Here is a 17651-nt window from a genome sequence, read left to right on the forward strand (position 1 = left end):
GGGCACCTGGGTAGCACTGTTGGTTAAGCCTCAGACTCTTTTTTTTTTTTTTTTAAACGTTTATTTATTTTTGAGACAGAGAGAGGCAGAGCATGAACAGGGGAGGGGCAGAGAGAGAGGGAGACACAGAATCTGAAACAGGCGCCAGGCTCCGAGCTGTCAGCATAGAGCCCGACGCGGGGCTCAAACTCACAGACCGTGAGATCATGACCTGAGCCGAAGTCGGACGTTTAACTGACCGAGCCACCCAGGCGCCCCTTGCCTCAGACTCTTGATCTCAGCTCAGGTCTTGATCTCAGGGTCATGAGTTCGGGCCCCATGTTGGGCTCCAAGCTGGGTGGGAAGCCTACTTATAAACAAACAAACAAACAAACAAACAAACAAACAAATGACTATGCGGCTCTCATGTCACTCCCTATAGTGACAAGCAAGAAGGAAAACAGGAGGACTGAGGACTGGCTCAGTGATAAGAGCTAACTAGCTATGCCAGCTCACTGGGACCCTGTGCATCTCTCTGCACAACTATCCTAGACTGTTTTTTGACCTATGTCTCCTTGACTTGTGAACTTGAGGGACAAGGACTCTTCTTAACGTCTCTATTTGCAGTGTTAAGCATTGTGCCAGATACATGGTAGTCATTGTGTCATTCATTCAATAATTCTATTGAGCGTTGTGCTAAGTGCTGGAGATACAAAGCTGAACAAGCCAAAGTCCTTGCCCACACGGAACTCATATTTTTTGCTTGTTTGTTGTTTGTTTGATTGGTTTGTTTTGGTTTTGGTGCTGAAACCCGAGAGCTCATATTTTAGTGAGGAAGACACACAATAAAGATGTAAACCATGGGTGGAGGGATGTTACCTGAGAGACCAGTGACAGGGAAGATCTGAGATCTAAGCTGAAATATGAAGGGTAAAAAGAGCAAGAAGATATCTTTGCTTGATACCTACGTGTTGCAAGGATGGATGGACAGATGAATGGATAGACAGACCAATGGGGCGGATTCTGATGTGAATGAGACTCACGCTCTAGTGCCAGGTCCCTGGTGTGCTTAACTCTAGAGAGGAGGGTGTGGGCGGCACTGGGGACCCAGGATTCCCAGCCTGCTCTCCCAGAACTCCTGTTGAAGCCGCCGACCTGACCCGAGGGGCCGCTGGGGGGCGACCGAGAGCCCATTCATTTCCCTTTAAGGCCGAGGCGGAAGACTGATGGAGGAACGGCCTTTGTGTCGGCGGGATAGAAATAGGCCAGCCCCTTTAAGAGGGCGGAGACTCGGGAGTCGCGGCCGCTTCGAAAGTGGCCTCGGGCGCTGGTGCTCGGCTTCCCGGGTGTGTCGGCCCCCGCCAGGGTCGCTGAGTAGCCTTTCTCCGACCTCGCCTCAGAGACCGTGCGGCCCGGACTCCGACGCTCCCACCGCAACCAAGACAGTGGCCCCGGCGACCCCTCGAGTCGGGGGCTTCCCGGCCACCCCCCTCGCCGGAGCCCGCCGGCCGTCGCCATGGTAATGCCGCGCCCGAGGCCGCAGAACTGCCTTCCGGCTTCCAGCCCTTCTCTCGTGCTAGCTGCAAGGCCGGCTAGGGTTTGGGTCAGAGCTTGGTGGCTTCGGGAGACCTAGGTTCTAGTCAGTGCTTGCCCGGAGACCCTTGGGAAGGTCCTCGCCACACACCTACCTCCCTCTGGGCCTCAGTTTCCCTCCTGTTGCCTTCCATCTCTTCTTGGAGAACTCCTGGTCATCCTCCCCGGTGGGCTCAAACGTCAAGCCTCCAGAGCCCCCACCCCCTCCCCCTAACCCGGACACTCTGATCCTTGGACGCTTGGGGGTGGGGGTGCCTAACTGTAGCTCTTGCTTTTTTGGCAACCGGGGTTTAGGCACAGCCCGCTGCTCTTGAGTTTGACGCCAGTCTAAGAGCTGGCCACAGTAGCCCTGCTGCCTAGAAAGAAGGAACCGTGGACTGGGACATCCTACCCTCCTGGGACGCTGGCTTTGGGGCATGGGATTAGATAGAAGGAAACCACTGGTTTGGCTTTCAGAAACAAGGCCACTAGCACCGCTGGGCATGCTTGGATTTATGGTGGCCTCTCTCTTATTTGACATGGGTTCCCCAGGCCAGGTCTTTGGGATGTTGCAAAATCCTTAAGCCCATGTGCACAGCGCGGAGTCCAAAGAATGACCCAGGTTCCCTCTGGCAGCCTTCCTCTTGCCTCCTCCCCCCTCTCCCAGGGCTAATGCAGCTGGATCTGCGTGGATTATTTTACAAGAAGGGATTCTAAATCATCCAAGCCTTTAAGTAAATCCCATCTCTCCCCTCCTCATCCCTTATTCCTCCCTCAGCACTAGCAAAAAAATAAAAAATAAATAAAAATAAAAACAGTACACCTGGTGGTCGTGTTAGAATTGGAAAGAAGCGTAGTGAGGACAGAATGTACTTGCAAGCAGAATTTCTCCTCCAACCTCAATTGCTTTGTTTTCCTCTCAGGCATGCAGTTTGCAGAAGCTGTTTACTGTGGAAGAGGAGTTTGAAGATGAGGTAAGGAAGTGTTGGTGATCAGAGATAGCAGAGGAGGTCTTGAGCTGTAAACACCCAGACTCAGAACATTTCGAAGCAGCCTGCCCCAGCCTCCTTTCTTTTGACATGTATAGCTTTTGTGTCTGTGAGAGGCTGAGAAAACATGAGACATGTAAACAGCCTACTTAACCGTTTTAGAAACACAAAGCCAGAGACGGGAGGTGCCTAAATGGTAAGGGCCCTGGCCTGGAAGCTATATTATGTGGATGATTCGATTCACCTTTACGATGACATACTTGAGGTGGGAAAGAAAGTTGATGGAGAGCCAGCGACAACACAGTGACTGGATGATGGGAGGCCTGAGGTTGGTGGCCAAGTGGCTTTGTGAGCCAGGGAAAATTACTTCATTCTCTGGCCTTCTGTTTTCTACAGTATGAGGGATATTCTTTTGCTCCAGAGGCTCTTCCCTTCCCTCTTTCTCAGAAGATGAGGGATTAGACTGGATCGGAAGCCAGCACATTAGAATCACCCCTGCTGAGGCCCTAACACATACCAATTAAACCAGGACTTCTAGGGATGGGCCCAGGCAGGGCTCTTTGTAATCTGGGGGTATAGTCAGAGATCACTGAATAAGCTAGCCATCCCCACAGCTCTCTTTCTGCTCAGATCCAATGGATATAGTTTCCTCTGGGAGGCCCAAAATTGCTACCTGAAATCCTTTTCAAAAAGAGGTAGGATTGAAGTGAGTAAAACCCAAATAGGTAAATTAACCTGCTTAAGAATACAGCACCAACAATCCGGGTGAGGTCCTCGCCTCCTGATTCCAGTCTACATATATGGAAACTATTAAGCTGCATTTATAGAGTAGAATTGCTTTACTTTATCGGCGACAAGCCATTCCAGCCTATTTTTTGTCTCCCAGCTCTGTGCTTTAAAAATCATGTTTAGGAATGGGGCGCTCAGTCAGTTAAGCATCTGACTCCAGCTCAGGTCATGATCTTACAGGTTCGTGGGTTCAAGCCCCACATCAAGCTCTGTGCTGACAGCTCAGAGCCTGGAGCCTGCTTCAGATTCTGTGTCTCTGTCTCTGCCCCTCCCCTGCTCATGCTCTGCCTCTCTCTCTCGAAAATAAACATTAAAAAAAATTTTTTTTAATCATGTTTAGTAAATAAAATAAAAATCACGTTTAGAATTTGTCCAGATGCCCAGTTTGTACCTAGTATGGTGATGAATGCTGCACCAGGGGCCCCACAGTCCTTTTCACAGTTCTTTTGAGGCTTTTGGAACCTGAGGTTTGAAAGGGAAAACAGAACTTCCTCAGACCCCTTAAAAATCAGTCTCTGGCTTTGCTCATTCACAGAAGCCCTAAGACATAGTGATAGGGGCACATATGAGTTCTAATCCTGATTCTGTGAAGGTACTTAACTTCTCTGAGTCTCTATTTCTGAATCCATAAAACAGGAATAATAATATCTATTAGGGCCATTGTGAAAATTCATTGTGAGAATTCTGGTAAAATGTTTACATGGTCCCTGGCACCCGGCATGGTTTCAGATTGTTACATGTTTTTGTTATCACTTGGAGACTTTAATTCGGTTTTTACAAAAATTCAAAATTGCCAGCTTTGTCGAGGAGATGTGTCCTTGTCCTTGTCTTTCAGCTTTGTAGATGTGTATTTACAGGCTGCAAAAGTGGCTAAGTGCCCCACTTGGTTCTTACCAGGTGATGGTAGGACGGCTGGGCCAGCAATGGGATTAAGGATGAAGGTCTCAGGACACCTGGGTGGCTCAGTCACGAAGCGACTGACTTCGGTTCAGGTCTCATGACTCACGGTCCATGAGTTCAAGCCCCGCATCAGGCTCCGTGCTGACAGCTCAGAGCCTGGAGCCTGCTTCTGATTCTGATTCTGTGTCTCCCTCCCTCTCCACCCCTTCCCCACTCATGCTCTGGCTCTCTCTGCCTCAGAAATAAATAAACATTAAAGTTTTTCTTAAAAAAGAATGAAGGTCTGTGGGGTGCCTGGCCAGCTCAGTGGGTAGAGCATGTGACTCTTGATCTTGGGGTCATGAGTTCAAGTCCTACATTGGGCATAGAGATTACTTTAAAAAAAAAAAAAAGAAGAGTGAAGGACTCTGACAGTTCAAGTTTCTGTTCCATGGCCAGTCCCTTTCCCCCTTCCCAAGGCAGATGACATCATGTCTGAGAGTGAGCTCTTTTTTTCTTTTTTTTTTTAATGTTTACTTATTTATTTTGAGAGAGAGAGAGACAGAGCTTGAGGGTGGGGTGGGACAGAGGGAGAGACACAGAATCCAAAGCGGGCTCCAGGCTCAGAGCTGTCAGCACAGAGCCCGACGCGGGGCTCAAACTCACAGACGCGAGATCATGACCTCAGCCAGAGTTGGAAACTCAACCGACTGAGCCACCCAGGCACCCCTGTGAGTGAGCTCTTTAGGAGAAAAGGGATCTGTCAACCTCCAGGATCATCAGGATTTTATTGCTGCTGTAATTCTAATATTGTTATTATTGCTAAATCCCATGATAGTCCTGCTAGAGTATGCTACACCCCCGATAATACACAAAGCCAGAAACAAACCTTTCTCTGGCCCAGACACGCCACTGCAGCAGCACGGGTTGGGGGTGGAGGGGACCTTCCCGTCAGTTAAATCAGCAGTTCTAACTCAAAAACACCCTCAGAACAGGTCTGTTGCTCTCGAAGGTGTCAATCTCACCTTGCTTCCCAACTGGAATCCATACTTAATTTAACTTGCCTGAAAAGCTATATTTAACTTCTGCCTATTTTGCTGGATCCAAGGCCTCTGGCTTAGTGAAGGCTGTGTGTGTGTGTGTGTGTGTGTGTGTGTGTGTGTGTGTGTGTGTGGTGGAGGAGGGGGGAGGAGTGCGCTGAGAACAGGCAGCATGACCAGCTGGATAGACCCCTGTTGCACAGGCTGGACACCAGAAACCTCGTTTTCTTGAGATGGGTGTGTGGCCTTGGGTGATTGGATTCCTTTGTGCCCTGGTATGTTTGCTTCTCCTGCCACTCCCCTGACTGCCACCGCTTCCCTGTCCCCCGAGAGAAGCTACCTGAAGACTTAGCCTTAGAATGTTTCTTGGTGCGCCTGGGTGGCGCAGTCGGTTAAGCGGCCGACTTCGGCTCAGGTCATGATTTCGTGGTCTCTGAGTTCGAGCCCCGCGTCGGGCTCTGGGCTGACAGCTCGGGGCCTGGAGCCTGTTTCCGATTCTGTGTCTCCCTCTCTCTCTGACCCTCCCCCGTACGTGCTCTGTCTCTCTCAGTCTCAAAATAAATAAACGTTAAAAAAAAAAAATTTAAAAAAGAATGTTTCTTTCATTCCTTATTTCCTTTTTTTTTTTTTTTTTTAAAGATTTTATTTTTAACTAACCTCTGCACCCAACGTGGGGCTCGAACTTACAACCCTGAGATCTAGAGTCCCATGCTCCACCGACTGAGCTAGCCAGGCATCCCACCACCTCCAGGCTCCTACCAGAAACATTCTGGGGCACCTGGCTGGCTCAGTGGGTGGAACATGAGACTTTTTTTTTTTTTTTTTAACATTTATTTATTTTTGAAGGAGAGAGAGACAGAGCATGAGCAGGGGAGGGGCAGAGAGAGAGAGGAAGACCTAGAATCTGAAGCAGGCTCCAGGCTCTGAGCTGTCAGCACAGAGCCTGACACAGGACTCAAACTCACAGACCGTGAGATCATGACCTGGGCTGAAGTCAGATGCTTAACCGACTGAGCCACGAGGTGCCCTGTGGAGCATGGGACTCGATCTCTAGGTTGTAAATTCAAGCCCCACGTTGGATATAGATATTACTTAGAAATAAAATCTTAAAAAAAAAAAAAAAGTCTGGAGGTGGGCTCATGGACAAGGTCAAAGATGGTGAGAGACTCCACCGTTGCCTTTCATGGCTTGGTTTCTCACTTGCATATATCCGTGCTTATATACACGCCACATACATGAAAGTAAGAGCAAGAGTGTTCCTTTGGGGCACCTGGGTGGCTCAGTCGGTTGAGTGTCCAGCTCATATTTTTGGCTCAGTTTCACAGTTCATGAGTTCAAGCCCTGTGTTGGGCTCTGTGCTGACAGCACGGAGCCTGCTTGGGATTCTCTTGTCTCCCTCTCTGTCTGCCCCACCCCCCACTTATATGTGTGGGTGTGTGCTCTCTCTCTCTCTCTCTCTCTCTCTCAAAAATAAATAAACGTTAAAAAAAAGAGAGACAGAGTGTGTTTCTTGATTTCCAGATGCCAAGACCCACTATCTCTGCTTCTTTGTAGGATTTTTTATCTGCTGTGGAGGATGCAGAGAACGAGTTTGCTGGCTCACGGCCTTTGAATGCTGGATGCCTGAGACCTGTCTCTTCTAGGCCACAGGAGACCGTGCCGGCACAGTCTTCTGGGCAGCTGCCGTCATGCCCCACTGCTCCTTCAGAGGCTTTGGGCCCGTCAGCCCTGGGACTCTGCCTTCCTACCTCCAGCATGCCCAGGGCCATCAGGGACCCGCCTTCCATAGGAACAGCCCCCCTAAGGCCTGTCTCGACTTCTAGCAGCTGGACTGGTCATCAGAGACGAGTGTCCCTGCCAGAAGTGCTCAAAGAGCCAGCGAGACCCCAGACGTCAGCCTCCTGCCCCCTGCTCACCTTTGAGAGCCAACAGCAGATGATTAGTGGCTTTGAGGGTCCTGAACAAGATGAATTTGATAAGGTCCTGGCAAGCATGGAGCTGGAGGGGCCTGGCGTGGAGCTGGAACTTGGAATCAGCAGTGAGGCCACGGGAATCCCGCCCACCTGGCAGCAGGAGGACTTAGCTTTGGCTAAAAAGGCTCGCGTAGCTGAGCTGAGCAGGTCTTGCCAAAAGGGGCCCACGCCTGCCTCCCACATAACGAGTGTCATGTCAGCCGACGATGAGCCCCCAGCACCTGGGGTCCACTGTAGGACTGCACAGCCCCACCTGAGACCCGGTGCCGTGAGCAACCTTCCTACCCCAACTGCCTCAACAGTTCCTGCTCAGCAACCCCACTCGGAAGCCTGCCCTCAGGGGCCCGCTCTTCGAGCGGCACAGCCTCTCCAAGCTGCTGGCCGGCCTGTTCGGAGCGGCCCGCAAAGTCCTTTCCCTGGTCAGTCATTCCAACGTCCAAATGCCTGCTTGCGTGGCAAATCTCACCTTCCTGGTCCACGAACTCCCAACTCGATCTGTTCTACTCCCTCGAGGACTATCTCTGCGTTATTTCCTCGGAGCCCCTTACAACCCCGAGCTCCAGCGGCTTCCGTCAAGTGTCCTGCCGGCACCCCAAAGAGCCCCCGTTCCTCCCTGGTCCCCCAAGCAGTTCTCCAGCCACCCATAGTCACCAACCACCTGGTGCAGCTGGTCACTGCTGCCAACCGGACACCCCAGCGACCCGCCCGCACCAAAACCCGCCGCTTCCCCGGCCCCGCAGGGATCCTGCCCCACCAGGTGAGTGACAGGTTCTCGTTGGCAGAAGGGGTCCAGGACGTTGCGGGGACAAGGGGGAGAATCTGGTCCCAGAATATCTTCACTCCTGGGGGAGGGAGGGAAGGAGAAAGTGCAGATAGAGGGCTGTTTTGTTTTTTTTAATGTTTATTTTATTTGAGAGAGAGGGAGACACAGAATCCGAAGCAGGATCCTGGCTCGGATCTGTCAGCACAGAGCCTGACGCGGGCCTCGAATCCACAAACCGCGAGATTATGACCTGATCCGAAGTCGGATATTTAACCAACTGAGCCACGCAGGCACCCCAGAGAGGGGGGCTTTCCAAGTGGTAGAAGAAGTCAAAAAAAGTGGGAAGAAAGAATCAAGTGCTTGAAAAACCACAGGCGAGAGAGGTGCTTTGGCTCTGAGAACCTCACAACTTTTATTCTGTTGAGCACCTACTGTTTGCTAGCACTAAGGCAAGGCAGATTAATTCACGTCTGTTTCCTAAGGACTTGTATGTGTTGGTCAGTTCGCTTGGAACTGGGAATGCAGAGGTTAAAACAGAAGTAGTTCCAGCGCAGTGGAAGAAGCAGACGCAAACGAGCGATTAGACATAAAATGCGTAGTGTGAGTAGAGGTCATTCCCTAGGTGCAAGGGAGACACCGGACTCCTTATGCTTACCGAGTGGGCTTTGGAGGGATGGCTAGGAGGTTAACAGGTGTGTGTAGGAAGGCTGTGCTCCGGGAGGCATGTCAGCGGTGGCAAGACCGGGAAGAGCGTGTGCGAAGGCACAGTGGCGTAAGAGCAAGATGCCATCAGGGGTGCAGAGAACAGCTCACTGCGGCTGGTGTGCGGGGTCGGCGTGGGGAAGCCGGGCTGTGCTGAGAGTTTGGATTTCAGCGGTGGTGGAGGGACAGTATCCGTCAAAGCATCTTGGATCAGATCCCAGATAACGGGATTCTGCGGGTCTGATCCGGTGGTGATTGGTGTACTCCTTTTCTCACGTTTTAGGGCGGTTCAGATAATTTCTGCCTGTTCCTTGCTCTTCGCTGGCACTTTAAGGGAAATCCAAGGAGGCCATCTACCTTCCTCCTGGGCTAGATCTCTGCAGGGAAGGGTTCGGTCCCTGAGAAGGGATTTGGGGAAAGCTGCCCCTTTGCCTAGCCCAGGCCTCTCTATCCGGGTCATTGCCTCCTTCAGGAAGCCCTGGGTTTTGTTCCTGGGCCAGCTCCAGCTCCCTCACATTCCCAAAACAGTCCCCAAAGCATCTTTTTTTGAGCTGCCAACGAGGCTCCTGAGACTTCGTTAGGAGAGACGTAATATGTGTTAATTGTCCCTGATAGTTTCCTGAACTCATTATGTAACCCAGACAAGAAGCTGCAACTTGTAAATAACAGCTGCTGAGCTCGCTCTCGCCTTCTTCTTCTCTCTCCCCTTGCAGCACAGTGGGAAAAATCTGGAGGAGATCATGGTTTCCACACCCCAGACTCCGACTCATGGTGCCCTGGCTAAATTCCGGGCCGAGGTAACTGGTTCCCTGCGGATGTTCACTTCCTGGGCATCACTTAAGAGTGAGGGACATCCCTGCACGTTTTAGGAGTTGAGAAGCAGAGTCTATGCTCTCCCCGCGTCTCCCCGCGGTGACGCACCAAAGGGCACGTGGCGAAGGCCGTTTGGGAAAGTGGCGATTCTCCTGGCACAAAGTGAAGCCTGTCCTGATGCCGACCGAGGCCAGGGGTCCAGTCTTCCCTACTCCTCTAGGAAAGAAAGGCCCAGCTAACTCCCGTCTTTCCTCAGGGGAGGGGAGCGTAATAGGTATTGGGAAATTGTATCTCAGGAGCCCCTCCTCTCAGGTTTCTGAGAATTGAGTGGGGAACGATCTGCCTTCATCTTGCCTCCAGTGGATTCCTCTTTGGTGGGGGAGACCCATCCTTCCTCCTCACTGGGATTCTCGTTGCCCTCCTCTGCCCTCACACCCACTTTTGCTTTTAATTCTCTAGCAGTTTTTCTCTTTGCTGTAGTTCCACAGATCTGTCAGTCCGCTTCAGGTCCAAAGCAGCAAATACTCCTCTGGGTTCAAAGCATTTTTTTTTTTTCTTTTTAACGCTTATTTTTCAGAGAGGACACAGAGTGCGGGCAGGGGAGGGTAAAGAGAGAGGGAGACACAGAATCTGAAGCAGGCTCCAGGCTCCGAGCTGTCAGCGCAGAACGCAACCCAGGGCTCGAACCCACGAACCACGAGATCATGACCTGAGCCGAAGCCAGACGCTTAACCGACTGAGCCACCCAGGCGTTTTTTAATATGAGCATTTTTTAATATAAGAAGGTTAATAGTTAAACCAGAGGCATCCCAAATAAAATATGACTGTTTCGAAATGACTTAAGGCACTGTGAAAGCCTATCAATGTAAGTGGGGGCTCCCTGGCCCTAAGACTTTTCGAGGCTGTTACACAAGAGACAAGCATGGATAGACCGTCTTTTGCTTCGGGACAACTAAAGTCAGGAACTGATTTAAAATTTAAAAAAAATTTTTGAGAGAGAGGGTGCAAGTGAGTGAGGGACAAAGAGAGAGAGAGGATCCCAGGAGGGGCAGAGGGAGAGAGAGAAAGAGGGGTGAGAGAGACAGTGCGGCTCATCCGAAGCGGGGCTTGTGCTCACCCAATGTGGGACTCGAACTCATGAACCGTGAGATCACGAGCTGAGTCGAAGTCAGATGCTTAACGACTGAGCCACCCGGGTGCCCTAAAATGAAATAAACAAGGAGCACCTTTGCTGTTGCTGTTAAATGAAAGATGTGCTGTGCAACCAGATCTCACGTACCATTCTGAGACCTAGGGGATAAACGAAAGCAGAGACGGTGGCTACCATGTTGCAGGGAATGTGCCCTTCCCTCCCACCCCTCCATCCTGTCTCGGTCAAGGTCTGTAGCAAGGTGGGTCCATTAACACAGGCTCCCCCTCTGCTCTGTGGTGCCAGATTGTTACTAGTTCCCAGGCGTCGGTGGAGGAGGATTTTGGGCGAGGGCCCTGGCTGGCCATGAAATCTGCTCTGGGCCTGGAGGAGAGAGACCCCACCTGCTTTCTCTGTACCTATAGCATCGTCATGGTGCTGCGGAAGGTAAGGGTCCTGGGTGCTGAGATGTGCAAGAAAGACCGTTTTTACCCTTCCTACCAACCTGCTGTCCTACTCCACCTTAGGAAAGGGGCTGTCCGTTTGCTCCCTCTTACCCCAGGTCTGTCTCTGAGCAGCAGCACGGAGTCCCTTTTGGTTGTATCATCTTCCGCTCACCTAGCATTTCACCAGCATCGACAGTGTCAGGCACAGGCGGAAGCAGAAAGTGGGTTATGGCTATGTCTCTGCACATCCAGGCCCTGGATGAGGCGGGGGTAAGCACACTGTTACCCTTCGAGCTCCCTGGAGGTCAAGGGTCATATGCAGACACATTCTCGTGGCCTGCTGTGATGTAGCTCTCTATAAACACATATATGCTGGAGAAAGGAAGCAGGGGGCAGAAAGGACCTGCCAGCTTCGGGTCTGCTAGAGAGAGACAGGATGGGTCCTTCAGACGGCCCTTTTGCCCCCCACAAAAAGAGCATCACCACACCTGTACTCTCCTCCCCTCCTCCTCCCCTCCGGTTGCCCTGGTGCACTTGGGAACCTTACAGGTGGGATGTGGCTTGCTCAGCAAATGCCTCTCCTTGTAACCAGGCAGCCCTGAGGCAGCTTCCCAGGAACAAGGTCCCCAACATGGCAGTGATGATCAAGTCCCTGAGTCGGAGCACGATGGACGCCAGTGTGGTTTTCAAGGACCCCACGGGTGAGAAGTTAGGTCCTAGGGGTGTCTGATGAGTGGCCTTCGTGGAGTTCAGGAGATGAGGAGGAGTCACCCTCTTCATTTGCAGATGGGAAGATTGAGGCAGTGAGCAGCCCACTTCCCAGCCAGGGCCCAAACCAGTCACTGCGCTGTCCTTGACCCAGACTGATGGGCCGCGCGGTATTTGCAGGAGAGATGCAGGGCACGGTGCACAGGTTGCTGCTCGAGGCCCGGCAGAGTGAGCTGAAGCCTGGCTCAGTGCTGCTGCTGAAGCAGGTATGGGGGGCTCCAAATGCGGACCTCCTCTCCAACCCTCCCAACCCTGGAGAAGGCCCCTGAGTTGTCCGTCTGGCTCCCTTCCCTCCCCGGTCCCCAGGCCAGGAATGGTTGGGCCGGTGCTAGACCCCGCCTCCTATTCTGTGGGGCAGATGGGGATGGGGATGGGGGGGGGGGTGTTGTGTGGAGAGGAGGGTGTGGTATGTGCTTCTACAGGGCGGGGGCAGGAGCGGTTTGGGTGAGCCTGGTGCAGAAGCCAGAGAGGGAGAGGCAGGCGGGGACCAGGTGGCATGGGACAGCATCTTAGCGCCCCGTCAGGGCACTGACCTTCCCCTTCCTCGACCCCAGGTTGGAGTGTTTTCTCCTTCGCTCCGAAATCACTACCTCAACGTGACGCCCAACAACCTGGTCCATATTTACGGCCCAGATTCTGGGGATGGGAACTTCCTCAAGCCATCTCCGCCCTTCCCCAAGGTAAGAGAAGCGGGATGGAACGGGGCCCGGGAGATCCGCTTTCTGCCTGTATATTCTGGTGTCTTCCCCTCCTTCACCCTGGGGAGCAGAGGTGTGAAGGGGGCAGTTGCCCTGAGGTGAAGAGATGCCTCTGGGGACAGGGTCATCTCTTTCTGTTCCTGGTCCAGCCGCCTGCCAGATGGCACAGTAACAGGACCTAGAGCAGCTGGCTTCTTGGGGATCGTGATCTGATGGCAGGCTTGAGCACTGGAGAGGATAGGAGTCACTTGAGAACTAAGCAAGTTGTGCATCCCCCAGAGGGTGTGGCCCTCGGTAGGTGACGGAGGCTCAGATCTGCTACAGGTGGCAGAGAACAGTGAGCTACATACAGACTGTCGGGTGAGCCGGCACTTAGTCTGCATCTTCCCTCCTGGCCCCCACCTATGCTAGGTGAGGCGGCACCCACACAGAACCCAGGTGGGGACACCCCCCTTGGGAACTAAAGGAGCCCGGGGTTCCAGGCAGCTCCACTCCAGGCTAAGAGTGCAGAGCCTGGCCTTGACTTGGCACACAGTGCCCCCTCTGTGGCCACTTCCACACTTCCCGGGATCCTAGGTTGTTATCATGGCCTGGCCTGGAGGTCAGGAGACCTGGGTCATGTCCCCACTCTGCTGGTAATTTGTAACGTGACCTTGGGCAAGTCCCGTCCTTGCCCCTGCTGTTGCTTCATCTCGGAAGTGAAGGGTTAGACCTGATGACTTCTGCTCACGCTCCACCCTTGGCTCTAATGGCCTACTTCCATTTCTCTTATCTTTCCCCTTAACCTTCCACATTTTCTCAAAATCACCCTGCTTCCAAAAGATCATCTTTCTTTTTCTTTTAAGTTTCAAGATATCCATACCCCTTGACAAAAATCGAAATGGTACAGAGAATAAAGCAAAGCTTGTAACTCACTCTTCTCCGCTGCCATCCCCTAGGGCTAACCGTAGTTAACAGTTTAATTACTAATTTCCACTACCTGCTCATATATCAGCTAGTGTGGGGATTATTAAAAGCTTTTTAATCCCAGGCTAACTCCTCAGCATATTTTTGAATGGCTTCTTCACTCTCTGCTCCAACTATATATAGATTTCCTAAAGCACCAGATGCCAACAAAATTAGGAAAGAAGAGTGCCCAAAAAGTGTTTTGTTTTTTTAATTACCTGCTGTTTTGGGTGTTGGGTATTTTTATCTCCCTCGCCTGGGTGACTGGCCCCTGCCACGCTCCTCTGTATTGTCTTTCCTGAACCCCCACCTATTCCATTGAGGTCGTCTGGGTGGATGTGGAATTGTCCAGAGGGATATCCAGAGCACAGGCTTTGGTAACCAGGCTGTCTGTCCCCAGGACCCAGGGAGCTTCCCTGGCAGCCTCCACCATGAGACTGCGAAGTCTGGAAGAGGCCTCAGAACAGCGCACGATGCAGAAGCAGGGGCATCCCCTGAGGAAGAACTCCCAGAAGCAGGTAAGGCAGTCAGCTCCCCAGGAGCAAAAGAGGTTCTCCTATTTCCTCTTGAATAGCACAGCCAGAAGAACCTGGCTGCGTCTTTCTCCTCCTCCTGTGAATCTTTGGGTCTTACGCAACCTTACAGAAATCGGATGTGGTGTCTTTTCTGGCCAGGCTGCAGGCCCCGAACTAACTACCAGGGTGATAGGGGCCACATAAAGCAGATACAGCGTGAGCCACAGGTCTCCCCCATTTCCAAGCCGTGTGCTTTTAGTCACAAGGAGGAGATGAACCGGCACCGTCCTTCTGCCACAGCTTGAGTCTTCCGTGGGCTGATGGCCAGACCCCAGAGGCAGATTTCCGTATCCTGACCAAGCTCAGAGGCCCTGCAGGCGGTGCTGAGGACTCACACATCCGTGTGGGACCAGGACACAGACCCGAGAGGCCCAAATACTGGGTTAGGGTACAGCCAGCTTGTTCCTCGGGGGGCAGCATCCCCCAGATGAAGCTAGCACAATCCAAGTCTGCGCCTTAGCTTTTCGATTCCATGAATTCAACCCTGTCTGGCCTCACAGTTCATTGAGATTATGGGTAAGTGTCTCGCGTTAGGGGCGCCTGACTAGCTCAGTCGGAACAGTGTACGACTCTTGATCTCAGGGTTGTGAGTTCAAGCCCCACACCGGGTGCAGAGGTTACTTAAATAAATAAATCTTTAAGTGTCTCACATGAACCAATTTCGCGTTAGACCAACGGATAAACCACAGAGCCCATTTACTTATAGCCTATGAGAAGGTACTCCTTATGCTGGAATCTTCTCTGGAATGTCCTTGTAAGTAAGCTTGCTGACAAGCCAAACCATCCTCAGAAGGTTGCCGGTGGTCAGGGAGTGAGACTGAGGAGACTTGCCTGTACGATATTGTGGCTGGTGTCACGTCTCCACTGTAGGGACAGACATGCCGAGCGGACAACTACTCGTGGTGGTTGGACAGGGCCTGGAGACGCCAATACTCGTTCTTACTCTGATTCCCAGTTTCCTAGGCCCTCACTGATTGCTCATTCCCCTTCATTAAACATAGAGTTTCCCCGAACCGTCCTAATGTAGCTAGTGAGGGGCACCTTTTTTTGTTACAAATTTCGGTCCCACTTCCCCGAGTACAGGGCTGGTCACCTTAATCAAATTCTGAAGGCCCCCAAACAGGCTTCTATCCTTCCAGCAGCCATGTTTATCACGTGCCCTGAGCCAGACCAGACTCGCCTCTGCAGGGCTAGTTTCCAGCCCGACTTACTCCACGGGCGGCCTGATCCAGTCCGTGGCGCGGGAGTTTTCTAGCTGGAAGCCGTGGCGCTGGCATGGGATGGAGCTTGAGTAGGCTCACCACGGGCAGGCCATTTGACCTCTTTGAACTCGGTTCTCTCAGATAAAGTGGGGATTCTAACAGGGAGCACCATAAACTGCCCCGTGAAGTATACTGTGAGGACTGGAAGGAAGGGGTGAGTACGGCGGGTGGGGCCCCGCACCCGGTACAGCACACGCTCAGTATGTGTTAGCTGCTGTGTCAGCAGTAACAGTACCAAGCTCCATTTCCAAGTTCTCAGACACAAGCACCCATCTGAGAACTACAGTCAGGGTCAGTTACTTTCATTCCAAACGCCCCTGAATGCCCTTTGGGGAAGGGGATGATGTTGTCTCACGCTCTTGAGGTGAGATACCAGATTAGGGAATGCTTCTGAATGATTAGGGAATGATTCTGAACACCTCAAATGGCTTTCCCCGCCTTTTTTCTCCCTCTGGCCAATGAGAGGGTAGCACTAGAGAACGTCTGTCTGCTCAAGCACTCTGGATGGAAAGAGAGGAACCACTGAGGCCCAGGCAAAGCGTCTCTCTTGACAGAACGGCCCAGGCATTTTGTCCGTACCCCTTGTGTGTGTGGGGGGGGGGGGGGAAGCAGAGGGAAGGTGGGAGTCAGGCCGGCCTCGGGCCCATTAGTCGGTCACCACTGCCCAACTGTGTGGCCTGGTCCAGGCCTCCCTGAAGGGCAGGAGCTTTGGACCTGAGTCACGTGGAACCCTAACGCTGACACTAAGTCTGCCTACCCTCTCCATCTCCCCCTGCAGATGACCTAGATGGACTCCTGAGTGAGCTCCCTGAGGACTTTTTCTGTGGGACCAGCAGTTGGGACTGCCCCGAGGCAAGGCACCCACCGTGAGCAGGCAGCCTCTCAGCACCCAAGCAAGGCCCCGGTTGTGTCTGATCGGGTCCCCGGGAGAGAGGGGGCCTGGCACGACTGGGGAATAAACACAGCTGAGGACTTTTATGGCCACCCCCACCCTGGATGCTTTCCCTGGGATCACCCTTGTCCCTCGGACTCTCTGCTGCTGTCACTCATACCGGAACTCAGCCCAGGGGTGGCCCTTCTGCTCCTCTGTCCTCCAAGCCCTTGGGTGCATCCGTTCCTTCTGCCATCAGGGAAGGTGTGGCACTCTTCTGCCTCACCTTGACTTTGGGGGCCCCTGAGCTCCTTACTCCCTATCCCCTGAACACCTGAGGAGCCACACCACAGCAGTGGCGGCCGTCCCTCCGGTCGGGGAAGGAACACACTCAGACTTCCCTCTGCTTTGTCTCTTGAGGCCTGTGGCTGCCCAGCTCACCCGTGCCCAAGGTTCCCAGGTGTTGGGGGGCAGGGGTGTGGCTGTGGTGTCTTGTTCTGAAATAAAGCAGCTGCCTGTTCCGCCCGCCTCCCTCTCCCCTCCACCCTCGCTGCTCCTGGTCCTGTCTGTCCTGCCGGCGGGGCTTTGGCCAGGGCGGAGCCAAGCCGCTCGTTTTCCTTCTCTCTCTGTCTCTCTCTGTCTCTTTCTTCATAAACTTTTCTTCTAGACAGTTTGAGATTTACAGAATTATCGCAAAGATAACACAGGGAGTTCCTGTGTATCCCACACCCAGTTTCCCTGTCGGCATCTTATGTTAGCGTGGACACTTCTTACAACCAAAGAACCGGTATCCGTACATGATGATTATTAACTGGACTTCGTGCTTGCTTCAGATTTACAGTTTCCCTGCTGTCCTTTTTCTGGTCCAGGACCCCACATTCCATTCAGTTGTCCTGTCTCCTCAGGCTCCTCCTGGCTCTGGCAGACTCTCCTTGTTTTTTATGACTTTGACAGCTTGGAAGAGTATGGGTCCAGCATATTCCAGGAGGCCCCCTATTGGAATTTGTCTCATTAAAAAAAAAAAAAAAAAAAAAAAAGATGAGACTAGGGCTACGTGTCTTGTGGAGGAAGACCACAGAAGTAAGACCACACATCAAGGGTTGATGTTGACCTTGACCACCTGGCTAAAGGAGGCGTTTGTCAGGTTTCTCCACTGTAAATTTTCTTCTTCTCTCTTTTCATACTGTCCTCTTTGACAGAAAGTCACTAGGTGTTGCCCATGCTGAGGAATGAGGAGTCCTGTTCTACCCTCTCTAAGGGCAGAATGTCTGTATAGATTGTTGGGGATTCTCCCTCATTTCTTACTCAGGCCTACATTTATATCAGTGTGGGCTCGTGGGTATTTGTTTTATGTGTCGGGTCATAACCCAACGCTACTTTATTGTGTTGTCCAACAGTGCCTTGTCCTGTAGCTTTGCTGTGCTACCTCTCAGACCAGAGTTGGACAAGGGGTATGTG

The 17651-nt window shown here is 52.3% G+C and overlaps 1 protein-coding gene across 3 annotated transcripts; it reads left to right on the plus strand.

Moving 5' to 3' along the window:
- The first annotated feature begins 1245 nt into the window (after positions 1 to 1245).
- HROB (homologous recombination factor with OB-fold) lies at positions 1246 to 16714 on the plus strand. Of its 3 annotated transcripts, none has more exons than XM_015071523.3 (10): positions 1248 to 1498; positions 2475 to 2525; positions 6803 to 7978; positions 9400 to 9483; positions 10935 to 11075; positions 11667 to 11775; positions 11963 to 12048; positions 12397 to 12522; positions 13886 to 14003; positions 16101 to 16714. In XM_015071523.3, the coding sequence occupies exons 1-10, from the start codon at positions 1496 to 1498 to the stop codon at positions 16190 to 16192; spliced, it is 1986 nt and encodes a 661-aa protein (XP_014927009.2). In that variant the 5' UTR covers positions 1248 to 1495; the 3' UTR covers positions 16193 to 16714. The 3 variants fall into 3 exon arrangements, with proteins under 3 accessions (XP_026904670.2, XP_014927009.2, XP_053067897.1); XM_053211922.1 differs by lacking the exon at positions 1248 to 1498 and adding an exon at positions 1754 to 2285; XM_027048869.2 differs by lacking the exons at positions 12397 to 12522; positions 13886 to 14003; positions 16101 to 16714 and having other exon boundaries at positions 1246 to 1498; positions 11861 to 11989.
- Positions 16715 to 17651: the final 937 nt, after the last annotated feature.

The sequence above is a fragment of the Acinonyx jubatus genome, chromosome E1 (genome assembly GCF_027475565.1).
Source record: "Acinonyx jubatus isolate Ajub_Pintada_27869175 chromosome E1, VMU_Ajub_asm_v1.0, whole genome shotgun sequence".
Classification (NCBI taxonomy): Eukaryota; Metazoa; Chordata; class Mammalia; order Carnivora; family Felidae; genus Acinonyx; species Acinonyx jubatus.

Excerpts from the sequence above, each read along its gene's own strand:
- HROB (XM_015071523.3), top strand. Across the intron at positions 7,979-9,399 it reads CAGGGATCCTGCCCCACCAG|CACAGTGGGAAAAATCTGGA; the intron begins GTGAGTGACAGG and ends CTCCCCTTGCAG. Across the intron at positions 9,484-10,934 it reads TGGCTAAATTCCGGGCCGAG|ATTGTTACTAGTTCCCAGGC; the intron begins GTAACTGGTTCC and ends CTGTGGTGCCAG.